This window comes from Lagopus muta, chromosome 21 (genome assembly GCF_023343835.1).
Source record: "Lagopus muta isolate bLagMut1 chromosome 21, bLagMut1 primary, whole genome shotgun sequence".
Classification (NCBI taxonomy): Eukaryota; Metazoa; Chordata; class Aves; order Galliformes; family Phasianidae; genus Lagopus; species Lagopus muta.
The window spans coordinates 495,799-513,430 of record NC_064453.1 but is presented as its reverse complement, the minus strand read 5'-3'; the positions used below and the strand labels follow the sequence as shown (position 1 = coordinate 513,430).

The 17,632-nt window shown below is 50.2% G+C and overlaps 1 protein-coding gene across 10 annotated transcripts in view; it reads left to right on the top strand.

Annotated features, from left to right (window-relative positions):
- Nucleotides 1–17,632, top strand: part of CAMTA1 (calmodulin binding transcription activator 1) — a 224,694-nt gene that overhangs the window by 6,765 nt on the left and 200,297 nt on the right. For 8 of the 10 annotated variants that reach the window (XR_007380850.1, XM_048967827.1, XM_048967829.1 and 5 more), the window contains exon 3: nucleotides 15,125–15,243. Coding sequence is in view for 9 of the 10 variants with exons in the window: in XM_048967827.1 (XP_048823784.1) it covers nucleotides 15,125–15,243 (119 nt within the window). In the remaining variant the exon portion in view is untranslated. Of the gene's footprint in view, nucleotides 1–7,278; nucleotides 7,409–15,124; nucleotides 15,244–17,632 lie in introns of those variants that run through there. The other 2 variants (XM_048967825.1, XM_048967824.1) reach the window with 1 other exon arrangement.

Genomic DNA, 17,632 nt, shown 5'->3' with positions numbered 1-17,632 from the left:
TGCAGTGTTGTGCCAGGAGCTTCCTGCTGCCTCACGTGCTTTGCTTAGATTGTTTCCAGGTAGCCACTGTGTGCTGGCAGTTCTGCCTTTGTATTGTTTGTGTAAAACGCAGTTGTTTGGATTGTGGTGGATTCTTGAGGTTAAGGGTATAATTTCATCGCCCAGATTTTGACCTGAGCTGTAAGGTTTTAGTGCTGAATACACCATGAGTAGATGCAGCCTTTGGGCTATGCTTAAATTCACAGCAGACGTAGCAGGTCCAGACCTGAACTGTGCTCTTCAGGCTCATGGTCCAGGTGTCCACCTGTTTTCATTACTGCGCTAATTAATGTCATTAAATCTGCTCACTTTTTGCATTTTTCAGTTGATTTTTGCACAGTCTGTTATCTCACAGATTAATTTCTAGCTTTAGTATCTTATTTTCCTGCTTTTTCTTTAAAGCAAGAGAGGTGTCAGAATCAAATGGTGAAATACTGGGGCACAGGTTGTGCTGCTTAATCAGAGATGGAAGTGGAAAGATGTCATCCCAAGAAGAAAAGCTAATTCTAATACTAATGGTTCTATTACCAGATTAAAAAAGAATAAATTTTATGCATAATCCTTTTCTTGAGGAGCACTTGTTAATTTTAAGTGTGTTCCCTTTCTGAGGAGCTGGTGGAAGTTGCCTTAAAACTGATTCTGTGGTCCCTACAGGTGGTTGGTAGCATCTGATCCATGGCTGGTGCTGTAGAATTGCTTGGTGTTGGTATTGCCATTGCAGTGGGAATAAGAAAGTTGTGGTCAGTTGGAGCAAGCTGTGAAATGTGCATGGCAGGCTTTTCCACAGAGGTAAGCAGGGTAAAGAGAAGGCAGTGGCCATTGTGTGGTGGAGGATATGCTGACGTGTGTGTTTGGAGCATGTGTGCTGTTTCCCTTACAAATAGTCCTTTAGGTAAATGTTAAATACGGACTGACACTGTCCAAAATAAAAGAAGATAGTGCATATCACTTAGCACTGATAAGGTTCACAAACTTCATAAGGTGTTTTCACTTCTTAGTTCAATAAAAAGCACTGTCTGTGGAGGGATATCCAGGGGTATCCTGTCCTTGCCCAGCAGTTCTGACAGCATTCCTGGTTTTACCCCCATGCTGTCTTGAGCTGAGATACTTTATATAACATGGGACTCTATCAATAACTGGGAGGTTTTGTGCCCTGAGGCTCCAGACGGGCACCAGGCGATTCAAGTAGCCGTGCTGCCATAGCGCCGCTGTCAGCAGGCCCCAGTCGGTTCTGGTTTGTGATACTGGAATTGTGCTTCCATTTGGTTTATCTATTCATAAATAAACATTTATTGTAAGGGAAGTTCCTTCTCATTGTGAATTTATAGCATGGCAGAATCCCAGTCTTGGCTGAGTCCCTTAAAGAAATGAGATGATGGTTTCAATGATAATGCTGCTTATCTGAAAACCTTGAGGATTTTCTTGTTCATTAATGGCACTTCTGTGTTAGAAGAGTTCAGTTGGAGGAACTCTACAGTGGTCATCAAATCCATCTGGCTTACCACCGTGAGCCCAACAGGAAGACAAAGCATATTATAGGGCATTATTGTTGTGTGTGCAGAGTAAATACCAGCAGTGTGTGATTGAAGCCTTGGTTTGATAACTGCAGGGCAGAGGCCGGGTAGTGCTGTCATGGAAGCTGCTCGGGAGCAGGCTGACTCAGTTCAATTTGACTTTCTCTGGCTTTCAGTTCCTGAATCCACGTGGCTTTCAGCATCTTCTGCCTCTCCACTACTGTCATCAGTTTTCTCTTCCTTCAGTTCTTTTTGTCTCCTTCCATTACTCATTCTTCTGTTTGCAGTGCCTGAGGCTGACACTGTCATACCTTGGTGACTAAAGTTTGGCTCCTAAATCCATTTTTATTCACTTAATACAGACAGCAGACCAATTTCAGAGGAGTTAAGTGTCTTGGAAAAGGCATTTAAATAAAGGTAGGAACAGAAATTTAGTCGTATACCTTTAGGGATTTGGGCTTTGAACATACTTCCCGTTGTGTTTGCTTCAACTGTTGCTGGAGATACCAAACTAACCTGAAGATTACAGCATCTTGAAGATGGTGAGGAGAAAGTAACAATTGCAGAACATGCCCTTTTCCTCCAGTACTGCTGTGCTGGCTGAAGGATTTACTCTTGGTTCTTGCTTCTCAGGCAGCAGAAGCGTTTCTGCAGATGACAGGTGCTGGGTGCAGGAGTGAGAACGTTCCCAGGCAGTAACAGCCAGCATATGCAGCTTGTTTCATGGTGACAGCTTTAAAATAAATGAAATATATTCCTGGATGTACCTTATTGAAGGCCACCCGAAAATTATAAATGAAACCACTGTGGACGGCAGTCATATTACCTCCTTAATCAAATTATTTTGTTTGTCTTCTTATAACAGAATGCAAAGAGAAATGTCCCGAATATAGCGTAGGAAATTGTCTTTACTAAATCTAGCCAGCATTTATGAGCCTTGTGTATATTATTAGATTTTGCCAGAATTACATAAATGGGGGAAAAAAATGTTAATTTAAGTTGACTACCAGAGTAAATCACTGCTTAATTATTTTTTTCTGGCTAAAATTAGAATTTGATATAATGGTCAAAAGGCATTTTCTTCAGTTTTTTGAATTGTCATGTCCAATGGCTTGTCCAGAAGAACTGGAGAAAGTTGCAGCAGAATTGAAAAAATAAATTATCTGAAGTTTATGGTGACTTTCTGGTAAATCCCCTTAGTTGGAAGCTTTAATTTACCTCATATTTTAGTTTTTTTTCTCCTCTATCTGGTTTATGAGCATATGTTATAGCAAATAGTAATTTTCTTAGTGCTACGGGGTGCATGGAGCATCCACAGTGCACCAAAGTGAAGGAGTCTGCCCCAATCCAAAGAAATGAAGCCTGAAGGACTGCCCTAGGAGGAGCCCTGGGCCGGCAGCACTGCGTGCACAGCTGGCATCGCCCTGCTGCTGTGGCTGCAGCAAAGCTGGCAGGTTGACGCCGCGGTTGCAACTTCTGAAGGTGTTTGAAGTGGCACCAGGATAAATGGGGCGCCAGCAAACTGCCTCATTGGCCGTGTGCTTTTCCCCAGACTGAGTGCCAGGAGCAAAGCGTTTGTGCTGCTGGTTTTGGTTAGGTGGGTGAATGCCGTGTTTTGAGCTGAGGCTGCTGGCTGAGGTATCTACAAAACCTTCACTGGGCTTTGCCCAGCAAAAACGTCTTTTGTCCAAGGTCTGTTGCAAAGGTTTGGGCTCCTGAGCTGCGCTACAGTTCAGTTTTCTATAAATTTCTTCTAGTCTGCAGAGCTCCACCAGGGATTCTTTGAGTGTAGTTTGTGTTTGAGAGTAAAAAATGGGCTCAGAATTGCAGTAGGAATGGGAGGAGAATGTGTGCAAACCCCAGAACTTGGGGATTGCCCGACTCCCTGCTGTGCTATGAGTTCCATCCAGCATGAGTGATCCAGTGCTTTTAGGCCCATTATTTGGAAGGCAGTCTTAAATAGAGTACATGTGGAAGGCCTTTCTGGAGAGATGCTTGTTTGGGGATATTTACCTCATTTTGATGATCTGATGAACTGGCTTGAACTTGAGAATTATGCCTCACAAATACAGTGAAGTAGCACTGGATTTATGCATACGTGTTGAGTTTTGTGGGTTTTTTTTCCCCCTAGAAAAAAACAGTTTTTGATTCTTTAGGTAGAGAGAGGAAAGGGCAAAAACATTGATTTTTGTCATTGTGGAGGTTTTAAAACATCTCTATTTACACAGATTTCTACAGGACTTTTTTTTTTTTTTTTTTTTGCAAGAACACTTTGCATTCCTTGCTTTAAATCATGGAGTAACTGTGCAAACGATTCAGAAGAAATGGGGTTCCAACGCTGTCATTATAGTTATTAAAACTGTCTGAATTGTTTTCATTTTCGATGCTTGCCATAGCAACTGTGAATGTAGAATTTGCTGAATATCCATAACAGGGCATTTGAATGTATTCCTTACAGTTTGACTTCTGCAGATAACTATGCTTGCCAAATTATCAATTAACCGAGCCAGACCCACACCTGTTATGAAATGACAATTATTTTTTTCAGGACCTTCTTGGTGTTTTACCTCCCTCTTAAACAAAAACAAACAGAACAGTAGAAGCGTTTATGAGCATACCATTAAAAATTATTCTTGATTCAAACTGCAAAACTGCTGGCACATCTGTGTTCCTGTTGCTTATCAGCTGGAGGTAGCTGCACGTTTGTGCCCTAGATGACCCTCAGGTTATCCTGTACCGTACATACAAGAGTCTTTTGTGGGTCAGTACCTCAATGCTTCAATAGTGTTTGAACCATAATTTCAAATAAGAAGGAGCTGGGTATCTTTAAAGGTGCCAGCAGTACTTAAATGGAGGTGCTGCTTTCTTTGTTGTGCAAGGAATTGCATGAAATTATTTGGGACTGCTGGTGTGTTTGGTGAAGCCATGTTCAAGGTGCCTCTAATGTCACGTAGATCACCTTGTTGGAATCCCTTCTGTGCTACTGTTAAAATCACATAGTTTCAGATACAAAAGATTTCAGTTTATTAGTTTTTATTCCTCCTGGTGTAAAAGCTTACATTAAGAAAGAGAAACAAGTTTTTTTAGCCCGTATGTGACAGTAGTGCATTTTTTCTGTAACCACTTGAAAATACTCATCTTTATCCATGTAAGTTCCCATTGTTGTTGCAGACCAGGAAGGATCTAGAAAGCCAGACAGCCTTCCCAGGAGTGCTGCACAGAGCCCCAGGGAAGTTCATGGTATTTTCTAGAAGTTGAGCTGTTTCTGAATCAAGTGGAAGTTCCTTCTTCCCCAGCTTGCAATGCTGAGGGGAGGCAGCTGGTGTCCTAAACAACCTTGTCAATCAGGCCACATGGACCTCATTACTGTAATGAGCCACTGAAGCACATAAGGAACCGCTTTAGCTTTGAAGAGAAGGAAGACCTGGACATTCTTAAGTCCATGTGTAGCTGATCTTGCATTTAATATGTGTGTGGTGATCTCAAGGTCTAACCCCATGTGGAGTACCTTATGGTTATTTGTTCTCAAGAGTCTGCAGGTGAACAGTGCAGTGAGGGATGTGGCTGAAGGAACTGTTTGTGCCGGCCTCCCAGAAAGGAACTGGAAATCTGTTCATGGCAACAGTTGTCATCCAGGCTCTGGTGGTGCCCCAGATGCTGGCCTCTGTTTCAGCCACAAGCACTGGCTTCAGCACAGCCTGAAGAGCACTGCTGTGGGCAGCAAAGGGGGATCTTTTCAGCTGAGAGCTCTACTTTTAGCTCATCTCTTTCTTGTTAGGTAATCTTGCCTGAATATTCAAGTGGAAGAAGCTCTTGCCCCTTGTGAACGCCAGCCTACAGGGCATCTTGAACATCTGAAGGAAAGCAATTATAGTGGATCCCACTGACGCATTAATGTTTGTGTACATTTCTCATACAAACTGTTCTAGATCAGCTGTGTGACTGTCAGCAGTCCCTGCTGTCCTGAAGCCTCTGTAGCAATGTGCCTTTCACGCTCCACAAGATTAACAGTTGCTGGAAATAGGAAAAAGGAATTTTCTTTTCTTCTTTCTTACAAGAGCCCCATCCTACCACACTCATCTTTTGCCTTGGCTCGGGGATGGCTTCAGACCTTAACAAAAGCAGAAAGTCAACAGGTCTTTTTAAAGAAGTTCCATTCTCATGAGAGTCGAAAGGAAAATATCCTTTTTGAGCGCTCAGTCACATCAAAGGAAACAACCGTTTCAATCTTCATTTGCATTGTGCAGGCATTAGATGTGGTCCAGTTACACTGAGCTGCTCCAGCAGGCAGAAGTGGCAGTGCTCGTCAGGCTTTGATGAGATGGAGACAGAACTCAGCCAGGCAAATAATACATCACTCTTGCAAGGCCTTTTCCATTTTTAAAAGGACAGAACAATTTACTTTGTTTCTTGGGAGACTCTTTACAGCAAAAGCTCCTTGACATCCAATTCTAGGAAGGCAGACAGCATTGATCTCCTGGCCATTATTTCCTGAAGTGAGGCTTAACTTGCAGCGAGCTCGGGACCGCTGCTGGCCCGCGGCTTTGTTCCGAGTGCTCGGAGGCAGCAGAACTCCTCAGGGAGCCGTTCAGAGCTCGGGGGGAGCCACAGAACGGGCCGTTAGCTTTTCATTCGATGGCAGCAATCTGGAGGTGGAGCAGCGCTGTCCTGAGTTGAGGAGCTCACGGCAGGGGGTGGCAGCTGTGTGCCTCACCTTCCCTCCGCTGCATCCCGCAGGATTTGCCGCAGCCGGCGCGGCTCATTGCTGCCCGCTCCGCTCTTCTTACATTTCCCGAAGTCTCTTACACGTGAGGAGCCCCCTGGCTCCTGAAGGTCTCGCACGTGTCGGGTTTCATTTGCTTCCTTGGTAAACTTTTCAGCTTTCACTATACTGTCAGGACGGTCTTTTAATGTTCGCTAACTGCTGAACGCACAGCGGCCCACCCGCGAAGGGCAAGGAGCAGAACGGGGCCGGTGGAAGCGGGGCCGTGCCACGTTCCGGTGCTCAGCGCGGCTCCGTGCGTGCCGCCCTCCGGTACCGCCCGGGCCGGCAATGCGGGTGGGCGGAGCTGCGAGACATCCCCGCTCACGCGGACGGCGAGCGGCGGGGCGCGGCGTGGGCCGGAGTCCCACGGGTCGGGGTCTTGGCGCCCGGCCCGCCGTGCCCGTGCGGGAGGCCCGCGACCACCGGCCGGGCGGGGATTGGCGGCGGGGCGACACGGCGCACCAATCGCCGCCTTTGTTTGGGGTTAGGGGCGCGGGGCGTGCGCCTGTCGGGCCGCCGGCAGCCAATGGGCGGGGCGGGAGCGGCGGCGGGGGTCCGCCCCTCCCGCCTCCCCATTGGGCCCGTGCGCCGTCGCTCCGTCGGCGGCCGTTCCTCGTTGGCTGCCTCCGCCGGCGGCGCCGTGCGTCAGCGGCGGAGTCCCTCTCCGCGCGCGCCGCGATTGGCTCCGGCGGCCGTCGCTCGCGCGGAGCCGCTTCCCGAGTGGCCGCCGCGGCCATCAGTGCGGCGCCGCGTCCCGCCCGCACGTCCTCCCGGCGCGGCCGCCGAGTGGCTGCGGCGCGTGTCGCTGTGGCGCCGCCGGGCGCCCATTGGCGGGCGGCGCCGTCCGTCGCGCCCATCCCCTCCGGCCGCCCGCCCCCGGCCCGCCGCGATTGGCCGCCGCGGGTGTCAGTGCGGCGGCTCCCCCAATGGGCGGCGCGGGGTGTGCGCCGTGCGCGCGGGGTGCCCGGCCCGGCGGCGGCGGCGGCGGCGGCAGCGGGAGGAGGCGGCGCGCGCCTGGGTCCCGGTCGCGAGGAGGCGGAGGAGGATGTGGCGCGCGGAGGGGAAATGGCTGCCGAAAACAAGCCGGAAGGTGAGCGCCGCCCGAAGCGCCGCGCGCCGCGCCGCCGCCGGGCCTCCGCGCCGCCCCCCGCGCTGCCCCCGCCGCGGGGCGGCGGCACCCGGGGCCGAAGCGCGAAGTTCGGTGGCGGCGGAGGGCGCCCCCGCGGGGCCGGGGTGGCGGCAGCGGCGGCCATGTGCGGCGAGCGGGCGGGCGAGCGGGCGGGCGGGCGAGCGGGCGGGCGGGCGGGCGGGCAGGCAGGCCGCGTGCGGCGGGCCCCGCGGTCGGGCCGGGCCGGGCACGCCTCCCGCCGCTCGCCGGCACGTGCCCCCGCCGACAACATGGAGGCCGCGCCCGCCCGCCCCGCGCCGCCGCCGCCTCCGCCCGGGGTCACGGCGCCACGCGCGGCCCCGCGCCCCCCGCCGGGCCGGGCCTGCCCGCAACGCCGCCGCGCGCCGTGCCCGCCGCCGCACGTGCCCCGCGGGCGCGCGCCGGTGACGAGCCGGGTGGTTCGGCCTGCGCGGCGGCGGGCGGGCAGGGGCGGAGCGGCGCGGCCCCCCGGAGCGCGCGGCCCGCAGGCCCCGGCCGGCCCGCGGAGGTGAGTGCGGGCGGTACCGGAGCCGCGGCGCCGTCCGCGCCGACCCCACGGCGCCGCAGCGCCCAACTCGGCCGAAAGTTGGCGGCGGGGCCGAGCGGGGCGCCCGCGAGGGGGGTAGCGACGCTCCGCCGGTGCCCGGCGTGGCGCTCCGGGCGGGCGGGCGGCCGCTGTCCCGGGCCGAGTTCGCGCCGGGCTCCGGCGGAGCGCAGGGTGGCGGAGTTTGTCCCGGTCCGCTCCCAGCGGTCGCCCCGGCGGGGCTCGGGCCGGGCGGGAGGGGGCGCCCCGCGGCGGCGGGACCGCGGCGATCCCGGGGGCGGTGGACGGCCGAGCGGCAGGGCCTCGGGGCCTCCATCTTACGAGGAGGGGTGCTTCGCCTCCCGCTTCTCTGCGTTGCGTAACCGGCTCCGCGTGCTTCGTTCCTCCCGAGCCGATCTACCGCCGGCCATGCCCGCCGACGCCGCGAGCTGCCGGGCACGGCGCTCCGTGCGGCCCCGCCGCTGGGGTGCGCTCCAGATCCTCGGCCTCGAAACGCATCGGCGGCTCCCGCCAGAAAAGCTCTTCTCGGGATGAGCTGCGACTCCGCCTCTGTGGGATTTTTTGTTTTGGGGAATTATTTCCCTTCCTTGGATGGAGCTGCGGCTGTTCGTAGCCGTGCTGCCTTTGGTTTCTTTTTGCCCCCTCCTCGTCCCTCGTGGTGAAACCTCAGTGCTGTACAGAAATCTGAATTTTAAATAGTGGCGGTGATTACGAGCATGTCATTGGCTTCATCTTTTATTCATCTCTTTGATGCTCCCAAATTCATTAGTTCCATCTTTCCTGTGGTCTGGAAAATGCTGGGCCTTCTTCTTTCCTCATTTGCGTCGATGTGAATGATAACTCCCCCGAAGTAGTAAAATGCCAGCTGGTTGATGCTGGTGTATGTCAGAAGTGAGTCGGTTTTTATCTTGGCTTTGTAGTTTGAACGGTGAAGTTTCAGTTCTTTGGTTGCTACCAAAGCACACCCGGGTTGGTCTTTCTTTCCTGTTATTTGGTGCCATTTTCATTGTGTTCCTCATAATAACTGCTCACGCTGGTCGGGTTGTAGCTGAGGGTTTGGATCCGTGGTGCTGCTGGGCTATGGGCCTGCTGTGGCAGGGCTGAGCGGCCGGCCCTGCTCCACACGGAGCACAGCACAACTCAGCCCGGCCTGCGGTGTTCTCAGGGGCTGGGATGGGAGCCATTCACCCCTCAGAGTCCCTGCCAGGAGCCTCAATAGGCAGCGGTGAGCTGCGGTTCAAGGAAAGGGTTTCAGCAGGGCTCAGTTAGGTGTTACCGATGATGGTTCTGGGGGAGTTGTTGGAGATTTGGGCAACTGCTCAGGTTTTGTTCTTGCATGCTGTAGCAGTTTGGCAAGCAACGCTTTTTGAAACCCAAACGTTCTCGATTTTGTTGTTAAACAGCAGATATTTACAGATATTTACCTCCCTCGGTGGAAGTGTTGTGTAACATTTTTGGACTTAAACAAATCCTTGCTTGCCGTGGGTTGGGCTGTGCTGCCCCACTGCTGCCCCACCCGGCAGCCACAGTGAAGGAGCAGAGTTGGACGTTCAACTTTGTGCATTCTTTGCCCCAAATTTTTTGCTGAATTTCAGCAGCTGAAGCGTTGCCCACATTTCTGTTGTTGGAGGCAGAGCCAAACCGCCGCCTGCCGGAGTTTGGGATCCACACGGACTCTGTGAGCCCGCAGTGCAGCTTTGGGAGGTTGGCCAAACTCAGTTCCACAGCAGTAGAACAACACGTGTGTTTGTGGGCAGGTTTTTAGTTGTGCTGTTATGGGGGCAACTGTTCTGTGCAGGACATGACTGATGTAAGGCGTGGGTCTGTGCAGAGCTCAGGGTTTGTAGCCCAGTTCTGCACCTCTCGTTTTTGATGGTCTTCCCAAAGACTTTTACTCGGTTCTTTGGTTGCTTTGCTGTTCTCTAACTACTGGAAGGTTTCCTACAGATGTTGTAACTTGGAATTCATTTTCTGTATCAGGAAACAGTGGAAGTCTTACATGAAAGTGAGGTTACATCAAATGTTTTTGGGTTGTGTCTCAGGCGTAGGTGGGAAGTTTACATCGCTGCCATTCTTAGAAGTTTCCTTCTAAACTCGCAGCCATCCCAAGGCCTGTCTGGAGGAGACAGGGAGGGGGAAGGAGCTGCTGCTTCCCAGGCAGCCTGCAGGAATGTGACCTTCCTTGTCGGTGTCCCCTCTGCTTCAATCAACCAAACATATCTGCAGGGGAATAAACTTTGCATGGAGTGGAACGAGGCTGGGAGAGAGCATTGAGGAATGCGGCGCCCTCTGAATTAAAATGCTTCCACCAGCTTCGTGCATCGTCAGTGTTTGCCGGCTTTCCTGCTCCTCACCTCGCTGAGTTTTGGTGGCCTTTCCCCCTCGCTTCGGGGGTCTCGTGGCTTCCTGTGCCCTTGGGCTGCATCTGCCCTGTTCTGAATCCTGCAGGCTGACGGCAGCGCTGGCTCAGCCCTGCGAGCTGCAGCGGTGGGGCAGGGCGGCTGTCCTCAGCCAGCAATGGGGCTGTGCTGAGCGGGGCTGATCGCAGGAGCTGCTGCTACAGCTGGCATCACAACCGGGGAGCTCTGGAGAGCCCGTTGTCCTTCTGCTCTTGTCGCATTGTAGCATTGAGGGTGTTTGGCTTTTGGGTTTTTTTCCTGCCAAGTATGTTTCCAAATCTTGAGAGCTCAATCTGTCCCTTGTGAAAAATCACTGAATACATTGTGTCTGATGTGGAGACCCAGCAGAGCTCTGTTCGCTGCCACCCAGGGAAGTCACAGGTGGGTTTTTGTGGAAACAATATAGCACAACTTGTGCAGGATAGATGGACCCAGCGAATATCAACATCCATACGTGCAGAACGTAAAATAATTGCATCAATCTCTTCTGACTGAATACAGGTCACTTTTAGTTTCATCTTATTCACATGCAATCTATTGGAAAATGAAGGCAAGTTGTTGGAAGAGGAAGATTTGGTTTGGTTTTGCTGTTGGGAAGAGGAAATGCCGACTGGATGAGAGGCACGGCGCTGGCAGTGAGGCACATCCTTGGCTGCGTGCAGTCGCTGCTCAGCTGGGGTCAGTGCAGCTCAGGTCGCTGTGTGCTCAGTGCTGCCGTGTGGGTCTGGCTGCTCCCACTGCACAGCGCAGCCGCGGTTCTGCTTCCTGACGGCGGTGGCTGAGGGGCAGCTCTGCTCATCCTGAGCTCCGTTTAGGTGGCGAATAGCAGCCCTGCAGCTGTTTGTGGAGAACCACCTGTTGTCAGTGCTGGGACACCTCTGCTGTTGGGTGGGTTACCCAATGGCCAACCTGAGTTATTACTTCATAAAAGCGACTTCATAAAACTTCTGTTTGCGGTTTTATGGGCTTATTCTTTATATTTACATCCGGTACGAAGTGTCTGCAAATCGGCATTGGATCCACGCCTGTTCAGCTGCTTCTGAATTCTCCAATGATGTGTTATGTGGATAAACTATGATAGTTAAGTGGCCCAGAGATCTAAATTCACCTTCCTGGGTCACAGGAAATTTAAGATCCAGTTAAGAGAAGCAGAGGGGGTTGTTTGGGGAGTGGGGGTGGAACAGAGGCTCGCTGTGATTTGCTGTTGCGTGCGTTAAAGTTTTATGGCCCATGTTGCATCCCCTGGGAGGATAAAGCGCAAGGAGCATGAACAAACCCATAAAGTTACGAAGGGTTTATGTGCTATAATTAATATGGAACTTTCTATGAACTTTATAATAGTTTTACTTTCTTAATTTCACACGAGTTTTTGGCTCGCTAATGAGTAATCTTGAACGCTGCTAATGGAACTGAAGGTTTGGAGTTTCGTGTGGAATTATAACGAGATCCATTACACTGAAGTGAAGCAGCCTACATGCCTGCCTTATTGTAATTTTCCGAGCCGGCTGTGCGTGCCCTGGGAAGCGTTCTTGAGCTGTGGCCAACTTTACACTAAAAAATAAATAAATACTGCATCGATAGAGCTTTACTGGCAAATCCTCCATGTGCAAGTGCAGCTTTGCTTGCAGAAGCACTTTTCGTCGGCGCTGGATGGTTTAGCAGATCACAATGTCGTAAGTCACATCTGTAGCAAAAATCATAGTAGGATGAAAGTTCAAGGTACAAATCTGGCCCGATTTCCACCATGAAGTCAAATAAGTGTTGTGAAATTACAGCTGCTTTGTTTTTTTTTTTAGCTACAGAGGGAAATACAGTCCTAAGCAAATGTGGGATATTCCCTCTGGAATGGCCCAGTTGCTGTGCAGGTCAGAGCCGAGTGCTGACTCGTGGTGATTCGTATTCTTCAGCTTCATCAGAAGTATTTAGGCAATGGGGGGGGTTCACCAGCTCGAAAGGGTGGGTTTGTTTTGAACCTAACGTCTGTGACTTTTCTTCTTTGTTCCACTTCCCTACTGTGTTTTAGAGGGAAGCATTGTGGTGGTTGTGAGGAAACCAAGTAGCAAAGTGATGCCTGGAGGAATTTAACTCGTGCTATCTGTGGCAATGACACAGTTTGCCTCTGTGACCTCTGATGAAAACCCTCTGCAAGGAAGGGAGCCGAATATTGGGGTGGAGACCTGGTAAGGGTAAGGTCTGCCAACACTCGTGGGCACAGCAGAGGAGCAGCCTTTGTCCTCCGTGCCAAGCCTTGCCATTTTGTCTGCAGTCCTCCATTTGGAGGTGACAAAACAGGGTTCGAGGCATTCCTGGCAGAACACATCCGGCAGTGGTTGTGTTACATCTCCTGTGCTGTATCAGCAGCACTTCCGAGTGACACATTTCTGTATTCAAAGTCCAGATCACAGAATTACACTAGGAAGACACAGAACAACCATTTTCAGTGTGGGGTTATCCTGATTAATTCCACCAGATAGAAAGGGATCTTTCAAAGCAAATATGCATGCATCACTTGGGGTGATCCACTCTCTTGCTTGGTCCTTGTAGCTGGGGGGCCATTTTTCAAGGTCAGACCTGTTTTAGGTTTGATCAGATTTAGCATTCTTTCACATAATGTGATCACTGTGTGTCTTTCTGACCATGCAGCTTGAAGATTCTTTATCAGACAGGCTCAGAGGTAAGGGAGGTGGCAGAGGTAGTGCTGGTTATGTCGTGGAGTGAAGAAATGCCATTATGAAACGCAAAGAAGGGGTGCGTGGAGGGCAGTCGCATTAGAGGATGAACCTTCCACCGCTGTCATGCGAAGGAGGGAGGTACTGACAGTAGGAGCTGAAGGTTTAAAGTCAGCAAGTTCTGAAAACTTCTACCAAAACATTTTAAGGGATCTCTCCATAGGCAATTTCTGGATTATTAATACTGATAACTGATGACAGTGGAAAAAAGTTAATAAAGCGAGCTGAATAATTGTAGGTCTGCCAGCCTTGCAAAATAATGGAATGAATGATATAGGACTTGACTGATATGGAGGTAAGGGGAAATAATACAATTAATGTCAATTAAAATGTGCCTATGGAAAATAAGCTGATGAGATGTAACTGGGGATGTGGTTTGGCTGATAAAAGCAATAATGTATGATGTAAAATACTTTGCCTTCTTAATGAATTGAACGGAGTGCAAAGCGCTATTTTGAATGAGAAATGAGAAGGATGCAAAATCAGGAATGTTCAGCAGCTGCTGGCTGAGCTGGGAGCCGTGGGGAGGTGAGCAGTGCTGTGGGACCTTCATTGGAGGCCCATCCGTGGGCACTGCCTTCAGCCCCGCTGCCGTGCACTGCGCTCCCATCGCTCCTGGCACACGGCGCTCGTAAATTAGAGAACAGCTCACGTTTATCATACACATCACTGCTTATCTTGTAAACTCATCTGCTGTGCTTGCACGAGTAGTTGATTTAACAGCATGTATATTGTTGAACTTGACACATCTAAGAGTATAATCAAGCTCTGAAAATACCGGGTGTGCTCAGCTCCGGGTTGTGCTCTTGCTCTGCGTTCTGAAATGATTGCTGCCTGGATTCCCTTTTGTTGGCTACAGGTCACAGCAAGTTGCTGTGCTGTACATCATTAGGAAGGAGTTTTATCATGATGCTGGCATCTGTTCAGTGACATAAAATGATGAGATGTGTAAAAGGAAGAAGTTGATTGTCTTTTTCCTATATATTTCCAAATGAGAGATTACGTTAATTTTGTAGGGTGAAATGCAAATCAGAAGATCCCTCCCGAGGGATTCTGGGCAGTGGTGAGCCAGAAGGGTGAGAATGGCAGAGGAAGGGAAGGAGGGGAGGCTTAAAGGAGCTGCTGGCCCTTGTGTTGGAGCACAGCTGCGCTGCCCTGCTGCGGCTGTGCACACACCTCACTGCTGGACTCCCGTTCCCAGGTGCTGCGGGAGGCATGGCAGAGGCGTCCCAGTGTCGGTGCTCACCTCTGCCAGGCTGATGTCAGGGCTTTGGTGTTTTGGGTGCCTTTGCTTTTAAGGGACATCGGTGCACCTTCAGTCTGCATCTTCAGCAGCAAAAAAAGGATCATTTTGCATTCTTCAGTATTTATGCTATTGAGACACCTGGGCATCGTGAGGCAGGAAGGTTTTCATCCCTCTACCTCTCGTTTTGAGGAACTCTGTTTGCTTTCTGAGCTGTCATGGAAAGAAAAGTAACCTGTTTTCAAGCGGGTGCAGCACATCTTAGAGTTTTACAGAAACTAATAGACCTTGAGTTGCATTTCTGCTGCAGCTCGTCAAAATTATAGCAGGTAGGGGAGCTCTGTGGTTATTTACTTGCAAATCTCATCTAGTGTGGACTTCGTTGATGCCTTTCCTGGCAGGTCATATCGCCGTGCTCACAGCTTCTGTAATGGTTCGTTACTACTGCTTGTAAAGAATTCTCTCAGGGGGAAACGGTGAGCTGAGATGGGCACAGGTAGGCACACGTCTGCTCGTGCGCAAGTCCATAAAGCTGCTCTCAACTTTGCAGCCATAAGGATTAAATGGTATTTTTATTTCTGAGATAAAGGTGAATTCCAACAGGAAGCTGTGTGCTTACAGCTGCACACTGCTGCTCTTTGAGGACTGCAGCGGGGGACTTCCGAGGCGGGTTGTGATTAGGGTCTGCTAACAGGAACCACAGGTTCTCTTCCATGCATATCACGTGTGTTCTCTTCTTTCCAGATGATCATGGGAACAGCAATGGCAGTCATGTAAAGATCTTTTTACCGAAGAAGTTGCTCGAATGTCTACCAAAATGCTCAAGTTTACCCAAGGAGAGGCACCGCTGGAACACTAATGAGGTAATTAACTCTGCTGTTCTCAAGCAGTCCCCTCTTTATCCTCACGGGTTGTTTTTTGACAACGTGCTGCATAAGTTACAGAATCTGAATTCAGTTGCTCTGAACCATGTTGTTTAAATAATCAAATCACATTAAATGTCGAAAACGGGCTTTAAACTAGGCTTGAAGGCAAACACAGGAGCTGATCAGTGGTACGGCAGGAGTCGTTACTCGTGTGTGTGTCACCTGTCTGAGTCAAATTTTGTATCATCTTAGGGACGTGTTTCAGAATTGTTTAAAATTTGATGCTTAGGTGCGGTGTTAAACAGTGCTGCCTTGCTATTGGGAATGTGTGCAGGCTGTTTTAAAAAGAAAAACACACACAAAATAACAAAACCCAAGACAGTGCACATTCTTTCTTGCAAAGCAGGATTCTGAGGAATACGTTGCCTGCAGTTTGAGAAATCAGACATTTTATACTGGAATCCAGTTACTTTGAATGCGTTAGTTTGCATATCTCCTGCTAGCCAGCACGTTTGTGTTCACTGAAATGAAGTCACTGCTTAAGATCCAGGTGCCTGGTGGTCGAAGGTGAGGGTAGGCAGGCCAAATGTGTCTGTGATCCCTTGCCTTTATTCCCCTGGGTTGGAAGGTGGAAGGGTCAGATGGGTCACAGGAGAGTTCAGCATCCTGCACAGGAGGAGGTAAAGTGTAAAATGCTTGTCAGCGTATTGTTGGTGTAGGCTTGTCTCATGCCTTAATTCTAGATGGGTTGTTTGCTAGTAATCGTAAATAATCAACGAGCACATTAAAAAAAAATAGTGCTTTTAAGCATCAGGTTTGTCACTCATTTATATCTCTTACTTCTAAAATCTGGGAGCTCGCCCTGTGCTTGGGTCAGTGCTGCTGGTGGCCCTTCCAGCATGTGCTGCACGTTGATGGTGTTTTTCCCACTGCATTACTGAAAACAGAGAGCTTACATCATGGTCAGAGATTTTTGGCCTTTTTAGGGCAGAGCAAAACAGCAGAATCGTATGCCTGCAGAAAGCCTTGGACAGTTTGTGTTGGGTATATTGGAAAGGTAACGTAGCTTAGAGATTTTGTTGTCCCCCACCTGGGAGTTTGAAATGCTCAGTGTTATAGAAGTTGAATTTTCGTAGGGTATAACCAAATAATAATGCTGGACTGCGTTTTGTGGTTGATTCCTGAGGGAACACATTTCTCATCTGACTGCACAGGTGTTCTCAGTTGTTCTCAGTGTGCTGGGGAGGGCACAAGTTTTGAAACATTGAAGGAAAAAGCGTGTTTTGTAGAAATGGTACTTAGAGATTCCTTGTGTTAATTTCAACACCACCGGTGCCCCTTGCAAGGTCTCTCCCAGATAGCAAGGGTCATGGAATCATAGGATGTCCCATGTTGGAAGGGACCTCTGGGGACCATCAAGTCCGACTGCTGGCTGTGCAAAGGACTACGTGAGGACCAGCTGTCTGGGAGCGTTGTCTGAGCACTCTGAGCTCTGGAGGCCGTGGGGCTGCCAGGGCTCCTTCCCTGTGCTTGCTGTGCTGCGTTCCGTGGCAGTGTTTCAAGGAGCTCCAAGCACAGCCTGTATATGGGCTGTGTTCCTTAACATGCTGCTCAGAGGGCACGTGTTGCACGTTAACCTGCCGGCCTGGGCTCTGCTGATGGCTTTTGTTACATCTACAAATGAGATGCTGCAAACGCTCTGCGCAGAGGTCAGGGAGCAGCTGGGGTTTGTTCTTTCCTCCACCAGGGCATCACCATGGGAACGCAGGCAAATAACTTTTTCTGAGCACTTTCATCTGTAGATTGAGGATAATGGTCGTGTGTTGCTCTGGGTTGGGTAATTAGGGCGGAGGAACAATATCCTCTGAGAAGTGGGAACGTTGTGGTTGACTTCACGCTTAGCCAAATAATGCGGTGAGCAGCAAGAGAAATGGAGCATTTACAACCACTTAACGCTTAGAACATGTTATGGAGATGTTTGCTTTGAGTCCGATTATGCAGTTTTAACTAAAATGTTTGATGGAAATATGTTTCCATATCGAAATGTCATCTCTTCTTAAATCAAGTTCATGGTGTTTTTATATTTTGCAGAGAAGGAAGTGTTCCTTCCAATTTAATTTTTTTCCCCGCGATGCACAATCATCAGTCTAGCCAAGTCGTTTAATTATAGATTGAGATTTTTTGAGATGCCTGTGGAAGTTGCGAGCTTCTATTTATTTTGCTCAGGAGAATAGAGAGAGATCTTCGTGCGATTCCTCACGCAGTCGTTAATCGCCAGAACATTCTGTGGATCCGAGCGCTTGTGAGCGCAGCACTGGGCTCTGCTCACGGCCGGCAGGGAGCTGCTGCACAGCCCTGGTCCCAGCGGAGCAGCAGGCCTTCCCCA